Genomic DNA, 21,097 nt, shown 5'->3' with positions numbered 1-21,097 from the left:
TGTTTATTCAGTGTTTTGTAGACAATCAAGAGTAACTTGAACGTAATTCTCTGTTTAAAAGGAAGCCAGTGAAGAGAATTACAGAGTGGTTGGGAAGGATGATCCCGGGAAACCTGTAAAATTAATCGTGCTGCCCAATTTTGTAGTCGTTGAACAAAGAATAATTGATTTGAGGGAATTGTAGAAAGAAGCCCATTGCAACAATCAATACGAGACAGAACCAATGAACGAACAGCATTTTGACAGGCATTTCAAAAGAATGTAATACTATCGATTTATTCTTTTTACAATATTGTAAATTTTGACTGAATGAAGAATGTGATGTTATTTTTTTTATTCCTCTAACAGTAATACCTTTAGCAAGTTTAGGACTCGTGACAGTAATTGGTGCCTCCATATTCATGATCTGGTCACGAAGGCATCGTCGTAAAGACAATAAAGGTAAGTAACTCTGAAATAAATATAAGTAGGTGTGGGTGTGTGTGTTTGTAACTAAATCTTGAATAAATTGTGTGGGTGTGTGTGTGATTTTCATGTAAATACACATGATTAGAATATTTCAAATGAAATTATTACTGGACATGTGTGGCTGACACACCTTGACATTTGTAAGGTTCCATACACCAAATACCAATTTCCTGTAAGTTAACATGATCTGGTAAGATTACAGGTGTGAAGGTTACACTTCGTAATTCCGAAGCTTCGTAATTCCGAAGGTTCTTTATTCCGAAGGTTCGTAATTCTGAAACACGTAAATTGCCTATACCTCGATGTTCGTTAATCCAAAAACGAAAAAGGGTTCGTTAATCCGAACATTTGTGGCGTTATTCCGACCGTTCGTTATTCCGAAGGTTCGATAATCCGAAAACGAAATAAGGTTCGTTAATCCGAAAAATGAAAACCGGGAAAGCAGAGGCAAGGGGGGGGGGTGGACACTTGCCGTTCAATTGTTATGAGGATGGGAAGGCAAGGGCGACCAAACGAATTTTCGTTTGGGGGTAAAGCCAAAAAATGAAACTCATACGTCAAAATGGGCACTTTGGTGATATTTTCACCTTAAGATTATCAAAAAAACTTTTTTGAAATGACTTCTTATTATGGCAAAATGTGTATTTAGCCTTTATTTTTCAGGAGAGAGTATAATGAGCGAGCGGCTTGGTGAAAAAAATCAAAGGTGAAGTTATAAAACTCGTTTTGGGGTCAATTATTCTTTAAATGGCATTATTGCGAGGTGTTGCGAGCGTGAATCACAAGTTAAAACTTTAGGGAATTTCAATCAAAATGGAAATAAGTTTTTAAAAATCCGAGCAGATTTCTGCTGTCACTAAAAAGATGTACATTTAACTAAAGAATTAACACGAGCGCAAAACGCGAGCTTAAACATACTGACCAGAAAAGGAATCTTAAAGAAAGAATTTAGTGACCTCTTTAGGATACATATTTCACCAATCGAATAACTGAGAGTGCGAAGCGCAAGCTGAAAATTTGCAATATTCCAGCCTGAAAACTTTACTTTAAAAAAAGTATTTTATTTCGAAAACATGAAAAACAGCATATTTATTTTTGAAAAAGGATCTTTCCCATTTTTGGAAAAATATGCATTTCCCTGTTTATTATTTCATTTTTGGGGTGCAAGTGCGCCCTGCCTCCCTCCCGGCGGATCCAAGTTTTGTCAAATGGGTGGGGGGCAATTTTTTTTTCAGCCATATTTTCCTCGATCGGCAGCTTAAAGTTGATTTTTGTTTGTATTTTGAAAGGGTAGTCCTAACAGTCAATAATTAGCTTTATATATAATATATATATATAGCTATATTTTTTTAAATGATGGGCAATATGTTTGTGATCTTCAAAACGAGATGCCTATTGTAACTAGATAATACCTGCGAGCAAGAAGCGCGAACAGAAATTTTAAATATAAGCTCTGACGGGGCTCTGACCTGATCTAAAGGGGACATTTTAAGAACTTTTTGCAGTTAGCCATGAAGACGATGCGTGTTTCAACCAGTGGCGGCGGAACGTATTTTCCTTTGGGGGAGCCAAAAAAGGGGCCAATAGGGGCATTTTGGTGCAAACGGATATTTTCGCCATAAGATTATCATCTGTGTAAAGAGGTTGTGTGTTTTGTAGTAATTAAGTTGAGAAAAAAAATAAGTGATCTCTGATTGATAAGTTATATATTTACGTTTCATTTCTGCGAGCGTAGCTAGCAAGCGGTTTGGGGGGAAATGTAAAATTCGCTTATTTGGTCAATTACTTTTAAAAGGGCATCCTTGTGAGATGTTGCCAGCGGATCACGTGCTCAAACTTTTGGAAATTTCATGTAAGCCTAAAATTATAAAATGATATTATTTACCCAGGGAAAGTCACTTCAATTCTGAAAACTGTTCTCCCAGCTATTATTATAATTATCCGTGTTTGTTACCAAAATGAATAATTTTCATTTTCGGAAATACGAACCTTATTCAATTTTTGGATTAACGAACATTATTTCGTTTTCGGATTAACGAACCTTCGGAATTACGAACCTTATTTTGTTTTCGGATTAACGAACCTTCGGAATTACGAGCCGTATTTCATTTTCGGATTAACGAACCTTCGGAATTACGAACCTTATTTCGTTTTCGGATTAACGAACCTTCGGAATTACGAACCTTATTTCGTTTTCGGATTGACGAACCGTCGGAATTACGAATCTTATTTCATTTTCGGATTGACGAACCTTCGGAATTACGAAGCTTCGGAATTACGAACGTTCGGAATTACGAACCTTCGGAATTACGAAGCTTCGGAATTACGAATGTATGCGGTTCTCGAGACTGCAACATGAACTTCTTTTATTTTATGGAAAAATTTGGACTTCGGTTATTGTGACCCGAATGGCCATATTTTTACTTGCACCTTTTATTGTAAATAACCTCTAACGTCACTGTCAGCCATTGACTGCACATGCACCCATCTCAGTTTAGCTTCCAGTATGAGATGCATAAGGGAGTACTTATTCAAGATTCAAGAATGAACAGAATGGATGCAGGATCTACAAAATCTGTTTTGATTTTTCAAAATTGCTACCAATACTGCAAGCATCTTCATATGCACCTTGTCGCTCTTGCAAGACCGTTGTCATGTTTTAGATGTAATTATGTGATTATCTATCTGGAACAGTGGAAGGTACAAACGTGTACTTATAAAAGCTTTTCCTTGTGTGCCGTTTCAGTAGGTGCTAGGTTCATGGCTAATAATGCTTTCGGGAAATTGGTATTATTGGAATAAAATAATGATTTGCTCTAATTTAGAACTGCATTTGATATAAACATTTCTTTTTCTTTCTTTTTTTCAAATGTCTCTATATTTTCCCCGTAACAGGGCCTGGTAACGTTGACACAGAGGAAGGTTTGCCTCTTTTGGAAACCACGAAAACTAAAGGTAACATCACAGTCAATATTAAGGATTTAAGAGGATGATTACACAATTCCTTCACCCATTTGATAGTGTATTCTTTGCCGTTGACAAATGGGGTCAACCATATTTCTAAATAATTGTAAGTTTTCCATCGATTAAGGGACCTGATTTGAGTTCGGGAGTTATTGGTCATGAAATAACAACTATCTCGTCAGTTGACTTGCATAAATCTTCTTGGCACTGAGTAGATGGGAGTTATAAGGTTTCCAAGAGCAAATTCATCTCTTCCAATCATGAAATATTGCCACTAGCATCCCCCCACTAAATAGTATCCCGTCATATATTTACGACCGTGGATATTGGAATTGATCATGGTTTTGACTTGAAACTCAAACTTATTTTATTAATATAATTCACTCTCTCAGGAAAACTGTCCTTTTACGAACTCTGGATGATGTTGTCTAAAGTAAGCATATCTGACATGGAGAAATTGAATGACACCTGTGAAGAACTAGGTATCGGGAGATTGAAAGATGTGTTCACACTTCCGGAAGCCTACAAACATTTTTGTCAGTGGAAAGCTGACAAGGCACACGACGATGAATACGACCAAGCACAGAAATTGAAGACAGCTTTAGAAAAAGCTAGATACACTGATGCATGGAAGGAAATTTATGGTAATTACTGCATTATGAAATAGACATAATAACTACTAGGTAAATACAAAAATAGCAGTTTTCAATTGATGTGAAAGACCCCCCATTTCATTCAATATACTGATATGTCACACCAAGTGTGTTCTTATTTGTCCCTTATTTGGGGCATTCAACTATTAACTGATTAAAGAAATTATTAATCTCATAACATGTTAATATACACATATATTTTACAATTCGATTTATAATATTTCTTGTGTGTGATATTTGTGCCTTACTTCTCTCTCCACAGTCTCCCTCTCCCTCGTGCTCTATCTCTCTCTCTGTCTACCTCTATCTACACACACACACACACACACACATACGACAATACTTATTGTTTAAGAGATTTTTATTGACACGGCACTTTCCTATAATCGTTTAAGCATATGATGAGAAAGTACCTCACCTCATGTAATATGAACATACTTTATCATTTTTTTATTCCTTCATGTGAATCATTTTTGTTCTAGATGTTTTGAGAAAAAATACAATTGAAAATATATGAAGTGCAAATCCATTTGATAACATGATTGATCCATAGTTTATAGTGACTTCACATTACTAAAGAGACTTTTTATATGTATATATTGAAGGGCTTGAAGAGTAAATTACAATTAAAAGTATATATTATGTTAGTCGTTTACATACCCATCTCAATATGTCATGTCATTTTGTGATAGATACGAGGAGGAACTTGACGGTTGTGGTTGCCGAAACGATGCTACAGCATGTTTTGTGGCACATAGGAAAACCAGTGAAAATCGATGCCTTTCTCTCCGAACTTATTACTGGTCGCCATTCAACGGGTCTTAATGCCACTGACAAGATATCGGAGCTGATTCTCAAACCACTGGAAGAATTGGAGAGGTGGAGCAAAACCAGTTTTGATGAAAACCCGGTTACTTTGCTGAGTCTCGCTCTCGAGAAAGCACAATGTACACCAGTGGACAAAACTTTCTTCTGTGGTGAGTTTGACCTTTTCCCCCCAGAAGATGACCTTCTGTAATTCATTTCGATTCAGTTTAATTCATTTATTCAAATTAACCGTTCGAGATCTTACAAAATCACTTCTATTTAAAAAAAATCTATTGGTACAATTATGTTTTCATTCAATCGATCAAACTTATGCTACTCGTTTTTTTTTCGTTTCATCACATTTCTTGTAATTTGTAGTACCTGATGAGCCAGTATCACCTGAGGAGCTACAATCGTTTATCATGAAACTAACTGGCAGGCATTGTCACATTTTACCAAGTGCTCTTGAACTGACCAATGAGAAGATCGCCACCATCAGCGATGAAAACAATGAACACGTATTTGATACTCAGTCTATGATCGGTGATTGGTTGAGGCAAAAGGAAACCGAGCAGGAGAGGAAGGAAGAAGATATAACTGAAGAAACGAGTTGTCTGGAAACTAGCCAACACATTAGTAGGAGATGTGAACTAGATCACGCAGCAATTAGTATCGGACGCTCTGATCTAAAAGGTATATTACATTGAAGATTAAGAACTTGGCTGTTGATCAGCTACACTCATACTACTTAAATTGTATCAAATACAGTAAATAACAAATGTATTTATACAATAATGAACTGATTTTGTGCTTCTTTATTCTGTAGGTTATTTGGTCGGATATAGCAGTTACTTAATACTGGAACGCGAGGAAGAAAATAAACAGACACATAATACTAAACATGCTCAAGGTATGCATACCATTGTACGAAATTCATTTGTTTATCTGCAGGTATCCACAAGGAGATTCAGATAAAATTTACACAAGCATTCGACACTTTTCATCCCTGTTATGCCTCAGTCACATTTGCTCTACGGCAGCCGTACGACGAGTCAAAAAACAGCCGTTTCAACATTGTTTTCTTAATAGCTACATATAGGTGGTTTTAATAAAAGTAAATAAACGGTTGTTTTCGACTGCATGACTGCATGGCCACCGTAGAGCAGATGTGACTGGGGTATTAATAATTATATCAAAAGCACAATCTATCATCTCACAATATTTATTATTTTGTCCAATTTCTTATATTCTGCCTCTATTTATATTCTTTAAAGCATATATTTGGAGAATAAGTAATTGATTCTTTATTTATTTTCTGTGATTCATTACTGAAATTGTTACAGATGTCTTTCCCGCGAACAAAGTGAGTGATGGCGAAATACAAAGTATCACAAAGTTTCTTGAACCAGACGAACGAACTACGTTATTCGGTGATCTTAAAGGAGAAGACTGCATCTCTGCAATCAAAACTTGGATGGAGAAGGAACAATCGGCAGATCGACAGGCAAACTGTCGAGAAAACCTTCGGGTAAAGCTGAAACATATTGGAAAGGAAGGTAAGGCAAGGCAGGGTAAAATATACCATTATGATCATACTGGCTGGGAAGAGAGAAAAACGATCAAGGTCTTTCCACAAAGTCTCAAACTAAGATTAATGTAAAACAAATACACTTAAGCTAGTAGATTAATGTTTAGAATTACTTTCTTATCTATAAATCATTACATGTATTTATTATATTTTAGTGTATGCCATCATGAATATGCCTGGGAGTTGATGTTAAAATTTTCGAATTGTCTGGGTTTTATTTCAATTTTATGTCCTGCAGGTCTCGTCCCTTTGGAAAGCAAGGAAGGTTTGTATCACGTTGAACTGGTTGATATAGCCTTTCGTCTCTTGATGACAGACGTGTATCCTCTAGCTACGGCCCTCGGTATATCCGAAGTTAAACTAAGATCATACAGAAGACTATATCTGACTCCTTCTAACATGTCCAGAGGAACAATAGGAGTCTTGAAAAATATGTGTAGAAACGACGAGACGACCAGAAGCATGAGACGTGAACTGTGTGATATTCTCAAACACGGGTTTCCAGAAATAAGTCTCCTGCTGAAGTACGGTAATCAACTTAGCCTTTCTTTTTCTTATACCGTGCAGATTCAATTCAATCAAACGAAAGGAACTTGACGGGGCTGATGGCATCATCCACTCGTTGTTTCTTTTGTTTTCCTTTATGAAATGTTCTAATTTCCTCCTCACTACGAAGTGATAAATCTGTAAAATGTGAAATTAAAAAAGCAGATAAGAACCAATAGCGCCATCTCGAGTCCTCAACTACTCATATACCTAACCGGTAAAAAACACCATAATTTATTGTTCGAATACACATAAAATGAAATGCTCCGAAAATATGCTTTGCCCAATTGATTGTGGGCTAGGCAGCCGATGTGCAGCGCCAGATCGACGAGGCTCTATCCCTTTAATCGTTGAACGCCAAACAGGGTAGCAGCAACTCTCATCTTTTTGACGTCTTTTGGTCTGACGCGGCCGGGGTTTGAACCCCGACCTCCCGGTTGTGAGACGCACACTCTACCAACTGACCCAACACACCGGTCACAGACACTATTTCACACCATAATGCTAGCGTAGTCTAGCAATATAGACCCACTTGACTGATGACATGCTATTTAACTACTCAATATAATTGTGTCACCAAGTAGCGTAACAATTACTTTTCCTCTCAAAACATTTTAGTTTCTCTATTCAAATACAATAATAGGTCGTTTATTATCTGTAGTATCAGTAGATACCTGAAAACGTATATTTTAAGACTATGTATTGATAACACACGGTCTATGAGATACCACACACAATTCATTCCCCCTTTAAGGCGGTTTTCCACTAGGGCGCGGACAAGAACAGGAAGGGTTGCGGAAGCTACTTTTGTCATTTCGGCATGCTGTCCGCAACCAAATCCCGTAAAAGATTATGCAAATGATCTTGTCCTAGGACACAACCAGGACTGTCTGCGTATTGTCGTAGGACAATCCTGGGACTGTCCTAGGACAAGATTATCTAAATAAATTTGTCGGCGTTCGGTGCGGACAGCATGCAGATTGTATTAGGACAGAATCGGAGACATTTAGGACAACGTCACGAGTGGTAAATTCAAGGACTACTTGCGAATACTCCATGAAAATTATCGTTCATATATCTTTTGAAATGAATTTAGGGGTGTTATTTGGGTTTTCTTCGACTACAAAGACTTTATAGGATTTATTTTTAATTTCAAATCAAATTGCATACATTGGTGGACATCCCAGGGGGACAGAGGCGACGCGTCCACTCACTCTTTGGAAAGGGGGACATTTGATATCACATGCCCCCTCCCAATATTTGGAACGAGCGAGAAAGAAAAAAAAATGGAAAGAGAGGGAAAAGAACCAGAAGGGAAAAGAGAAGAGAAAATGAAGAGGAAAAACAAGAGGAGAAAGACGAGTGAATTAAATAAGATGAGGGGGGGGGGATTTCATGTCACTATGTTAAATTTTCGCTCACGCTTTGTGCTCGCATTGCCTAATCTATGACATAACTTGCTCAATAGACTTATATTGAGCTTAAAATATCAAGTTTTGAAGAAAATATACAAAACATTTCTCGGACATAAAGTTTTCGATTTGTTTGATTTACGAATAGATTTTATAGTTTTCTGTAAAATAACTATATTTTATGGTCTAAATATGAACATTTTCTGCTAGCGCTAGCATTATTTGATTTGTCAAATAACTACTCTCTTCGTGTATTCCATATTTTTTTGAAAAATATCCCTTTTTAGGATGGTCTGATTGTGAATAGTATCAGCTAAAGCTGCTCGCTTGCATTTTGATTGGGGAGTTATGTATACCTGTATCAATAATTGTAACAAATTATTTTAAATTCCTCTTTCATGACAGTTTATAAAAATTTTCGGCTCGCAATTTTAGCTCTCATTATTTTTGTTTTAGATTCAAGATTCAAGATTCAAGAGGTTTATTTCATTTCCAAAACAAATATAAATCGAATGCAAATACAAATCAAAGTACGAATACAAAATAATTTTTAACTTAGCATAATTATATAACAAACGCTTGTATAAATAAAAATAATATCAACCCATGCTTCCTATTCATGATTACAAAATGTCCAGTTATCTGACCTTAATATCAATTTCGCACCCTTATTAGAGTAATAAGTAATATAATAATATTTTCATGACTTCCTAATAATCATTGTCCGTTTTTTTGTCAGAATGGAATAACGACAAGTTTCATCTCTCGCTTAGGAAGATAGTCATCATAGTCATAATGTCCCGGTCGCAACTCAAAATATATGTAATGATAAAAATATAAACTTGAGCTTCGCACTCGCATCATTTATTAAGCGCGATCTATATCCAATTCGTAACTGCGCTTAAATTTTTTTTTAGATCGGAAAATTAAATATCTTTAGCTCGCTCATCGCGCTCTTATTATTGATATCATAATAAAGAATGTAATTAGAATGTCCAGATTCTAGGTCTAGATCTAAACACACGCACGCATGTTTATTTAGATTCCAATGTTGTGCCAGTTTCAGATCAGATTACCAAATATTATTATTAATGTAAGAATATTACCCATCTATCGAATTATCCATCCTTTTCCAGATTTACGAAACGTGAGATGTCGAATTTCGTTTCGGCTCGCGCTTCGCGCTCACATCAAGTGTATAGTCATACCCCTTTCCTGTTCATGCTTTTAAAAGGTGCTTAGAATGCCCAGTATTTAGGTCGGAATGTAAATTTTGATAATTTGATAGTTCAAATATGTAGAATAAAGGAAAGTATGTTAGCGGTGTAATGTAATATTCCCTCTTTGAAAGCAGATTTTGTGCATTTTAATACATAACAATGAATTATCTCGGATCTTGATTTTTATTTAACCAAGGTAACTTTTAAAAGACTGCATATGTTCATAGCAAAGTCGGGGCTCTCTTTATAACATTACCTTTTTTTTAATCATTTTTCTACAAATTAATACATAATTATATTACAAAAGAGGAAGAAAACAAGAAGTTAGGATGCAAATTGCATTCGACAGGCACATGCGAATAAATTGGTGAGGTGGTCCCCCCCCTCCTTAAAAAAGTACAAACAGAAGAAAAATAAGTGGAATGGAAAGGGAAACTTAAAAAGTTATAAGGTGGAAAAGAAAAAGGGTGTGCCGTGCTGATACGGTCCTCCTCTCTCTGCTGCTGGCTTACCCATCCCAGTATTAAAGAGATATACAAACAGCACAAAAGAAATAGGAATAAACAAAGGAAATGAATGAAATGAGGTGAAATAGAATCAAGGAGGAAAAAAAAATCGCGATAATGAGCAGAAAATAATTGGTCGAGATTGTGAATGTGTAAGATTAGAAATATCAGTTTTATTTTTTGGGACGAAAATGTGAATCCAGTGTCTAATCGCCTTTGCCTCCTCTTGTACCAATTGAAATAGACTAAGGAAGAAAATGTAAATGGGCAATTCCAGGAGGCCGAATGCAATCGCTATTGATTGCGTAAAAATAGGAAAAATGGAGTAACCAAAGAAGAGGGGGAAAAAGAAGAGAGAAAAAATTGACAGACCTGCAGACAGGGAGAATATCAGCGTTTCAGCTAGGTCAATTTGTAAAAAAATTATGGTCCATTTCGCGCTTCATACTTTCAAAAGTTTAATCATAAGAAGATTGTGCACGCTGTTCACTTTTTTTACGAAAATACTTAGGCAGATTAAATCTTTTCGTCTTTTCTTTTTCGTCCTTGATGCTCATATTCTGTGTTTATGAGAAACATGCTCTTTGCACGACTTTTTTCAGGAAGGCCTATTTTTTGTAAAGAGTCTTGGGTAGTGGTTCTGACTCCCGCCTTGTAAACGGAGAGTCATGTGTTCAATTCTCACCGCGGTCTAAACCGTCCTTTGGCAAGACGTATTGCATACCTTGCCACTCGCCACCTAGTTGCTAAATGGGTACCCGGTTGGAAGCGAAAGTTATTGTATGCTTGAATTTGCAAGCGCCATTATGAGGCTAGGATGAATGCAAGGAATGCTTCCCAGGGTGTGGAAATTGTGCACTTTTCATGCGGGATTGAAATGAATCCTGGGGTAAATCGTTTTGCTCCTGCTGTATATCGTTTTGAGTCGTTCTGAGAAAAGCGATGTTTATAAACTTGCTCTCATTTATTATTATTTCTTATTAATGACACCTCATTCATGAACAAACAAAGTGCTTAAAATGTAATAGGAATGTAAACTTGAATTTCAGTTTGAAATCTACACCTGTATTATTAATTTTGTTATGATATTTGTCATATTTGTAAAGTCAAGCGCTGCCTGTACGGTCCCTTTTTCAGTCGAGTACATTAAAATAATCTAGTTCATAATCAAACGTTGCATGAAACATCTTTTTTATGTTCAGTACAGAACAAAATAATCTGCTCGCATCATTGCCAGCTTAATTATTCCAAGAAATATTTGAAAAGTCCACTTTTCAGATCAGTAGGAAATGCTTGAAATATTCCTCCTTCAAGTCTGTAACCCCCCCCCTCAAAAAAAAAATCAACTCGTGCTTCGCGCTCGCGTCATATGTTTAAAACACTGCTTGAAATATTAGGTTGCCAATTTTTTTTAGTGATATACTAATTAGGCCCCTTGACCCCGTACTTCTTTACTTTTTTGTTGTCTTGTATTACCCCGTTGCCCCATCTACTCCACTGACCACAAATGGCTTTTGCTACTTGTGTGCTCGTTCCATACATATTAGCATTGGATCCACACATTCCTGAATCACTCCGCTTGCCTTCCTATTCCAGTCCGAACGTTCTTGAAACAGTCCGCTTGCCTTCTTATTCCTGTCCGCACGTTCCTGAAACTGTCCGCTTTCCTTCTTATTCCAATTCGCATGTTCCTGAAACATTCCGCATGGGTTCTTCTTACCTTCTTGAAGCTGACCTGATTGCGGATGGTTTCCGGAAGACGCGGAAGGGTTTAGGAAGGGCAGGACATCACCAGGACATCGTCAGGACAGGGTCCCGAAGGTGTCAGGAACTCAATATCCGCGTCCAAATTTTGGTCTCGACCAAAATTTGGATGCGGACAAATTTTGATTTCCCGAACAGCAGGAAGGGTTTAGGACAGCGTGCGGATACTCCCAGGAATGTCCGGATAGGTTGCGGAAGGGTCGCGCATTGTAATTATTACATTCCGCGCCTTGTCCTGACGCTGTCCTGGCCCTATTGGAAAAGGGGAATTAAGATGTGATTAAAACATTTAAAAGCGAAAGAAACAGTGGTTGAGGGGCATCATCGAGTGTCTCGTTTGCCTGTCACTGAGTTGTGCATAATACTGTTTTGTAGAAAACAAGCGAAATTTTTTACTTATTACTTAGTCATTACTTATTTTATCTCCGATTTCGATGAAATTTTCAGTGTTATGCTTGTTTGACTTTTCTTTATTTTGAGAGGTTGTACTTGCCCTTTTAATATAATTATTTAAAAACTTATTTCCTTCTTTTTGAATATGCTTCAAGAGAAAAAAATACATTAACAACTTCCAAATTAGATGCAAACAATTCTTTTTTTTTCTTCATTTCGAGTCATTTGCTCATTTGAATCATTATTAACAATTAAGTCATAACACACATCCTAAAAATACAAATTCCACAATTCGTCTATGCATGAGGATGGTAGAAAAAAACATGAATCATGCAGGTAACTATCGAAAAATGTCGTTTTGCAGATCAGATATCGGTGATTTTCTTTTTATATATATATATATTTTGTATATTTCTACGTGTGCGTATGTGGAATTTTTTTATGTTTGTTTATGTTTTCCCTTATATATTAGTTGTGTATAATTCTTTATTTTCATTGTTTTATATGCATTGTGTTATCAATTTCATTTAAAGGGGTAATCTTCACAAGCATCATCTTCACTTTGGCCCAAACCATGTTATTGATTGTTATATTTTGTAATTGTTTTATTTTGTTCATATTGGTCTTATGAACTTGAACTTTTTCATATCTGATTTTTTTTCGGAGGAATTATGTTTTGTTTAGGGTTTCATCAATCTTCAGAAACTCGTGTCATTCCCCCCCTTTTTTATCAAGCCAATAAAATAACGTTTTTTATCACCAATCGTTTTTTAATGTGTTATTTTGATATTTTTGTTAAGAATCGTGAATATTATGAAGATATATCACGGGCCGTTTCATAGAGCTGCCGTAAGTTAACTTGATTTTCCGATCAATTGTCATGATTGTGGATTCTTCCTGTACATGCTGTAGTTAATTCTGGAGCCCAGGTTCACATAGAAGTTTCATCATATTAAATTCTGTGACTTACAAACTGGCCGTATAAAATGTGTGTGGCAGTATGATAATTATGTCATTTCTGTTTATTCTTTATAGGATATGAATTGTCTCAGGCTGATTTGTATGACGTCAGCTTTGGAGAAGGGTCCAAGGAGGCGAACCGCACCAAAATTCGTGAGAAGTTGGAAATAAACAGCAAAGTAACAAACACCATGGATATGCTGAAGTATTGGAGGTCTTTAGTGAAATGTCCAACATACAACTGGAGAAAAGCCCTGGCCGAGGCGGTTTATCCTGTTCTAGAGAAAGAAGTGGCTCTTGGCATTCTTACAGGTGATATTTCCCTTTCTGGAAAAGCCGTGGTGTATATATCTCTAACCTTTTAATTCAAAATAACAACCCCTATCTGACTGGTTCCAGAGACGAGCAATCAAGTAAACACAAAATTAATCAATAAACATATTGAAATACATGTGTAAATGTAGAACAAAAGTCAATATTTCAATATACCTCAATATGTCTGTGTGTATGTCCTGCAGGTTGCTTGTTTCTTTGAACATATTTTCTTCCTTGTTTAATACTTCTCATTGTTTGTATTTATTGTATTTGTTACTTGTATGCAGGGCCCCAAAGAAAAAAAGTGCTTAGTCCACTGATGGGGTTACCCCGGGTAAACAAAACGAAATAATAAATAAACAGAGGGTCGTGTGTTCGAATCCCACCGCGGTGGCGTCATCTAGCAAGGTGTTAATCCACACTTTGTCACTCTCGATCTAGGTGCTAAATCGGTACCCGGTAGGATGCAAAGGTTATTGTATGTTTGAATTTGCCAGCGCCATTATGAGGCTCTGATGACTGCGGGGAAATGCACCCCAGGGAGTAGAAATTGTGCCCCTTTCGTGCGGGATTGAAATTTATTCCATAACCGGGGTAATAATGTACTGTAAAACGCTTTGAGCCATTTTGGGAAAAGCGCTGTATAAAAAAAACTAGCTATTATCATTATTATTCTTTAATCAAAACACACCTGCATCATTGATATTAATCTTTGGAATTGGCCACATTTGAAAAATTAGGAAAAGTTAAAGACCTACCTGAACTATGCACAACGCTAATATCTTTCGAAATATATATATATTTTTTTAATCCGGTTTTATATTTCATCTTCAGGTGACATTCGTCGCAGTGGAAAGCAGGGTGGAAATGTCAAAAAATATCTTCAAGACACCTTCATACATCTACAAGCACTAAATATCGCCATTATTCTTGGGGTTGAGAACATCTCTTCGGACAAATTGACTTACGGGGATGTTCTCAACGTGTTAAATGAATCACTGAAAAGCCAACCACCGAATGAGAAACAGCGTCTATTCTTGCGCAAACGCCTCCATGACGAAGGATTCCGGAACTTTTCGGCTGAACTGACCCATTTCGATGGTACACAGATTATGCATTCAACGTCACAAAAGAAATAATATTACACACGACAGTCAGGAAATAAGTTTATATATAATTTCAGATAACATGCAATGTTTTGTGCGTATACATGTTGAAACTGGGGTGGGGGTCTTCAAGTGTGTAGATCTTTTACTAAAATTTACAAAACTTTTTGGGGGATTACAATATTTTGTCATTAATTTTAGTTAATCATTGAAATATTCGTAGGGGTGCAATTTATGTATTGATCATTTGACAGTAATGTTCTGTAGTACACGAAGTCTTCCTCTCGGAGTGATGTAGAACATGGCCATGTAGGAATGGAAGTTGCGGTTTGTTTCTTATTATGATATTTATGTGTTCATTAATTTCATGACATCATTTTATGCACGATAAACATGTATTTTTTCAGGAATTTGTAGTGCTTGCTAGTTCACTGTGTTTACTATAGGGCTCTCTGATGCTTATCCTGTTGCACTCTGTTGCTTTATCAGAGCAACTTAGAAAGGTAGCAACTTGAGATTTCATTTGCTCATCGAAATGACAACATGATGTCTATAATTATGTAAATTATCTCAATTCTTTAATTTTCATCATCCAGAACATGCATACTCTAAAAGAAAGGGCATTCCTAAAGAAATTGAAATAGCGATAAAGAAAGATGTTGCCACTAAGTTATCTGAAATCCTAGAAGTTGATGTCAAACTCTCCGAAGCAGCATCGTATCTCAAGCAAGTCTTGGAGGAGTGGGTTGGTACACTAAGCCGTAAGCCATTACAGTCGCAGAACCGCATTCTTCTCAGTGATCGACTTTTGAATGAAGGTTTCGTTGATTTCTCACTTGAAGTCATGTTAGGTACCGTCATGAAGGGTGAGCTTATTGTGCTTAAATCCAGTCTCCCACAATGCGATTCGTTGCGATCCGAAATTCAAATTAATTGTAATAAAATTTTATATGGATATTCCGACAAATAAAATATTACGTATCATAGTTGAGGAAAATTGTAAGACTACTGAAATCGAAATTCAGTCATGTTTGATCCTCCCTGAAATATAAAGTCAAATTCAATTCCAAATCGTAAAGACGTCATCATCGGCTGCGACTTGAAGCCGATTTAGATTTTATTCCTATCATAGGCTTGCTGCAAAAAAATATGGTTTTAGTTATCCTACCAATATGACAAACTTTGAATAAAATTATTTTTCTTCTTGGAACTTTCATATGCAAAATATGCAAAATATGCAAAATGCGTTTTCTTAAAAACAATTGCGTCCCAGCGGATCGCGTAGTGTGAGACGGTCTTAATGTAAATATTTTTTTTAAGTTCAGAAAAGATGGAACCTCGATACATCTGTATTTTCTCTCTTTGCTTCCGCAGACTCATGATGCTGTCACATCAGTGAAACCTACCCCAGATAGGCAGCATCATGATATTAATAATAAATATCAAGGAATTCCTTCCTACCGACATGATAGAGTTGTAATACACCCGGTGGGTGTTTCATAAAGCTGTTCTTAAAGTTACGCACAACTGGAACATGTTCTTAGGTCACATATCAATTATACAGGGATGTCACATAACCCAAAAAAGGATCACAAGTCGTGCGCAAAGTCATTCGTATCTTACAAACAGCTTTATGAAACAGCCACTTGGTTGGAGAGTGGCAAATGCAGATGAATTCCTTGCAAAGGACGCGAGTACCACTGTGGAATTCAAACCCCGGTCATTGTTCAAAGTCTGGAGACTTATCCACTGAGCCACAATAGAAAGCTAAAAATGATTTTGTATGATCACTGAATTAAAAAAGTCGGGGTCACATGCGTGAACAAAAGTGTAACATTTATTTTTGTTCTTATTCAAATTTGCTTGCAGGTCTCGAAGCAAGGAAGCCTTTCGATGTTACACACGCTCATGACGACGGTCTCCTGCGTTCTGAAATTTAGTTAACTAATATTTTTCATATAATTTTTTTATATTCAGAAAGAGATTGTAAATGATACGTGTGTCTAAAATGTATATATATGTAAAATCTATGTAATAATTGATTATGTTGTATTATGTTGAACATGTGGAACGCAGAAATAAATTTCAAGCAAACAAACAAACACACACCATGACAAAACCTTCCCAATCTTCCTTGCCTGATGTCAGTCAAAATCCTTCACAAATGAAGACATTTGTTTATTACAAGCATTGAAGCTGAGAGACCCCAGGTCAAATTGACCATTCATGGAATTTCTACATGAAATTACTATTTGATAGATCTAAGACTATGTAACTAATGTAAGGGTACCGGTAATTTGAATGTGCTGATTCATTCGTGTTAACGTGAACGCTAGTTTACGGTCGATCACACATGAGTGAATTAATTTTGTAATGATGAAGTCCACCCGTATGCGTACTCCTATTCCGAAGACGCAAGTCATGAATATTCATATTTTGTTCCAGAACTGCGGTGTGAAAAATAATTTCGCGCCCCGGGAGCCCAGCCCGACCAGCAAGATCCGAATGGATCAAACTAACGTTACATCTTGCCCAGAGCCAGGTCAAACATCGTTCGTATCATCAGCAATCAAGCGATCGAAGGTGAAAAAAGATTCAGAGGATGATTTTATTTTGAAGATGATGATCTTTGTGACAGCGATCTTTTTCCATTTCATTCTCTGCAAAAGTGAAACAGTGCAAACTTTGATTATTTTGTATAGGTCTAGATCTAGATATCTTAATTGAGTCGATGAATAATGTGACTCATGACTTATTTCATCTTGTATTCATACGCCTTATAAATGTGGTGATTTCTATTTTCATAACTCAAGAATTACAGATTAACTGATTTGATAGGACTTTGTTACATAATTTAGATCTTCCTATGAGCTTTAAAATGCTAGTCTCAGGGAACAATATTTACGAATCTATTTTTATGCTCTTCTTCAAAAATCATAAAATTGCTAGGGTAGCCTAACAGTATAAACAATGTTGTTAAGAGATGAGAACATGTATATGCATATCACCTCAGTATTTACAATGTCAAATACCTTTTTTTCGATGCAATTTTGCTTATATATATGTTTATCATGTACAGAACTAGAAACGAGATCTACACTCTTATCTATTTTTTTTATTCCAAGCTTTGATCTAGACCTACATGTATATGAAATCGAAACAGTAGTGTTATTACGCCTTTTTTTCAATTTTCTTGAAGTAGATCATTTTATGTTGGAGGCTTAGACTCCCCAAAATTGAAATAATGCAATATGGCAATATCATTCTTAACAATATTAAATGATAGTCGTATTAAAATGTTTATGAATGTCTTTACAGTTGGAAGAAGAATTGAACTAATCAAAGTAAAAAAGAATTGTCTCGCTCTTCAGTATTTATTGTGAAGTTTGTCTTGTAGCAAGTGTGAAATGCCTGTTTGTGACAATTTTAGATTTTTAGATTGTTTTTGGATATGGGTGTTCATGTAAATATTGTTGGTGAATCCGTAGATTTGGTTTGCAGTTATTAAGTGGTGATATTTTCTCTCTTCTTTTAAGTTCTGATACTTGTTTTTTCTTTTTTCACATGGGTGAAGGAAGTGAGGTGGATTCGCTTTCGTCCTCCTCCCCTTTTGTTTTTGCAGGGACGGCAGAACGGTTTTGAAATGAGTGGGGCTCACCATGCAAAGAATCATAATCATATTTTGTTCACAAATTCTCGTTTTGAGCAATTTCGGGTGTCCACTTACGAAATGTTGCGTAATTTTGGTACCGCATACCGGGTGTTGCAAATTTGGTCTCAAAAGTTGCGCGAGACTTTTAAAGTGATAAGTAAGCGATCGGCGAGGTCAAAATTTCACGGTGGAGATTTATTATTGGGGTTATAACTTGGGTGGATAGTTGCAGAGTGTAGATTGAAGGTTGCCGGGTCGAAATGGGATTCCATCAGAACTATACATTTATACTACTGCCCAGGAATGATAGTAGTAATTCACGACAAGGGCCCCGTTCCATACAAGTAAACATCATGGTAACTTTGCCATGCAATAGTATCTTGCATGGAATTATTGTTGTGAGATATGGGGAAATCGTTTTCAATTTCATGTGGATCGAATTACCAAGCTCCAAAAAAGAGCAGCCCGTTTGATCCTTAGATGTCACATATATACCCCATCTAAAGAAATGTTTTCAAAACTTGATTGGACGGCCTTCAAGTGTAGAATCATGTATTGTCGATATATATTTGTTTATAAATGTGTTCATGGATTTGCACCTGAATACTACTCAAATCATTTTCAGGATCTTAACAAAACCCATTCGAATAATACGAGGCAGTCCGTCAGACACGATCTTATTATTCCAAGGTGTCGATCTGATTATTGCAAACATTCCTTATTTTACGCCTGTCCAAAATTGTGGAATATCCTGCCGGTCATCATACGTGAATCGTCATCTTTACATTCATTTAAATACAATCTTAAAAAGCATCTCAGGTCGATTGATAATTAAGGTTTTCGATGGCACCCGCTACTTTGTAAAATCTATGTATTTGAATGTTTGAAATAATCTCTCTAATTTTACAATGTTCATTATTGATGTATTCGCAATTCTGCTTGTATTGCATTTTTTTTTTGCATATATTATGTTATTTTGAAAGTTTTTATCTGTAATTTTTTTTACATTCTTATGTGTAGGGGCCCCATGGGAGATCAACTGATGTTGAATGGGCTACCCCTTGTTGAATAAACAATAAACAATAAAAAAAAACAATGGAATCCTTGATTTTGGTTGGCTGATGGGTCATGTAACCATGATAGTTACCATTGAATGGCAAAGTTACCATAATAGACTTACTTATATCTGTTATGTTTTGTATATCTGTGTAGTTAACAGTAAATTTATTTCGTTTTTAATATTGTGATCGAAATAAGGTGATAAAATATGGAAGGAACTAGACAAGTGTAACATTCAGCATATACTGTTCAAATCCTCTCATTATTTAGAAAATATTGATGGAAATTGTTTTAGTGTGATGTTAAAAACGGCTAACCTTCAGCTTTTGTGATATTCCAGGTAGTTATACATGTACTACTACAATTTCTAGTTATTTTGTTGCATAAGCCATGTAAATATTTTGAACTGTCATCCATTAAGTAAGAAACCATGCAGGTATTCAATTTGATACGTACACGTAAGCCAGAATAGCTTGCTCACAGTTCTTAACCTACACATGTATGTAAACGCAGTCTTAAGGCGACCGCACACCTTACGATTGGTCTGCGACTCAATTTTGGAATAAAACGAAGTAGATTTTGATGCTATTATTGAGACTTGGAATATCTTACTGTGTAATGTTCAAAGTCATCGTCCGAATGCCTTTGTTTAAATCTGTGACTATGCTATCATCCTTCCTAGAATAAAAGCAAATTTAATATCTAGTCGTAATGATTTTATAGCAGTCGTACGATCGGCTACGATTTAAAACTAATTTGGGCTTTACTCCGAAATAAAGGCTTACAATCTTGCAAAATGGTTATATTTATATTCGTTCAATTAGTTTTAACCTCAAATAAAATGATATGTTCTATGTTCCATTCACATTTTCAGAAAATGAGCAAAATGCGATCTGTTTCAAAATCGGATCGCAAACAGTCGTAAGGTTACATACTGCGCACACTTGGATATATACCATAGGCCTACATCCGCATAATATTGCTTAATGACGTCCAATGGTTATCAGTAAGTATTGTGTTTAAATTTGGTTTCATAAAGTGTAATCTGATTATGAGTTAAAACATCTTACAAAATAAATACTTTAAATTGAATACCGGCCCTGGAGTCTTTCTGTAGATATGTATGTAATAATCATACAAATAATGATGATGATAATAATGTTAATAGTAATGAGAATTATAAGATCGATGATATTAGAGTTGATAACTATATGAACGGGAATAAAGGAGAAGAATTATAAAAATAATAATATAAGAGATATAAACAAAAGAAAAGAACAAAAAAAAAACATAAATATGCTATGATGAAATCAATCCGTACATTTAAATTATTATTATGATGTATGTAAACATTGACTCTCACATGAGTCATGAATATTAGTTCATTTGTCAAAATGATATCATACAGTTTACGATGTTCGTATTTTCAACAACGCGTTAGTCTCCTAATATTGTCAATCATTTACGCCTATCACGTGCTACGGCGTGGGTATCAAGTTCAAGTGTTCATTGCCTCTTATTGGTATGATAAAACATATAAGTATAAAATGATTTTCGCACAATGTGCTGACAAAGTATAATACGCACAAACGTGCATTTGGCACACCGTATTCCGCTTTTTTCCACCCCATCTTCCACGCACTTCCTCCCTTCCCCCCCTCTCTCTCTCTTTCTAGTTTGTCCA

General features: G+C 35.9%; 1 protein-coding gene across 1 annotated transcript; it reads left to right on the top strand.

The window, feature by feature from the left end:
- Nucleotides 1–4,784: 4,784 nt before the first annotated feature.
- Nucleotides 4,785–16,649, top strand: LOC121419729. Its single transcript, XM_041614187.1, has 8 exons — nucleotides 4,785–5,062; nucleotides 5,271–5,585; nucleotides 6,236–6,448; nucleotides 6,719–7,009; nucleotides 13,357–13,593; nucleotides 14,431–14,697; nucleotides 15,299–15,568; nucleotides 16,572–16,649. Exons 1-8 carry the CDS (start codon nucleotides 4,816–4,818, stop codon nucleotides 16,640–16,642), a joined length of 1,911 nt encoding a protein of 636 aa, XP_041470121.1. The 5' UTR covers nucleotides 4,785–4,815; the 3' UTR covers nucleotides 16,643–16,649.
- Nucleotides 16,650–21,097: the final 4,448 nt, after the last annotated feature.

The sequence above is a fragment of the Lytechinus variegatus genome, chromosome 8 (genome assembly GCF_018143015.1).
Source record: "Lytechinus variegatus isolate NC3 chromosome 8, Lvar_3.0, whole genome shotgun sequence".
Taxonomy (NCBI): Eukaryota; Metazoa; Echinodermata; class Echinoidea; order Temnopleuroida; family Toxopneustidae; genus Lytechinus; species Lytechinus variegatus.
This window is presented reverse-complemented; position numbering and strand designations above follow the sequence as displayed.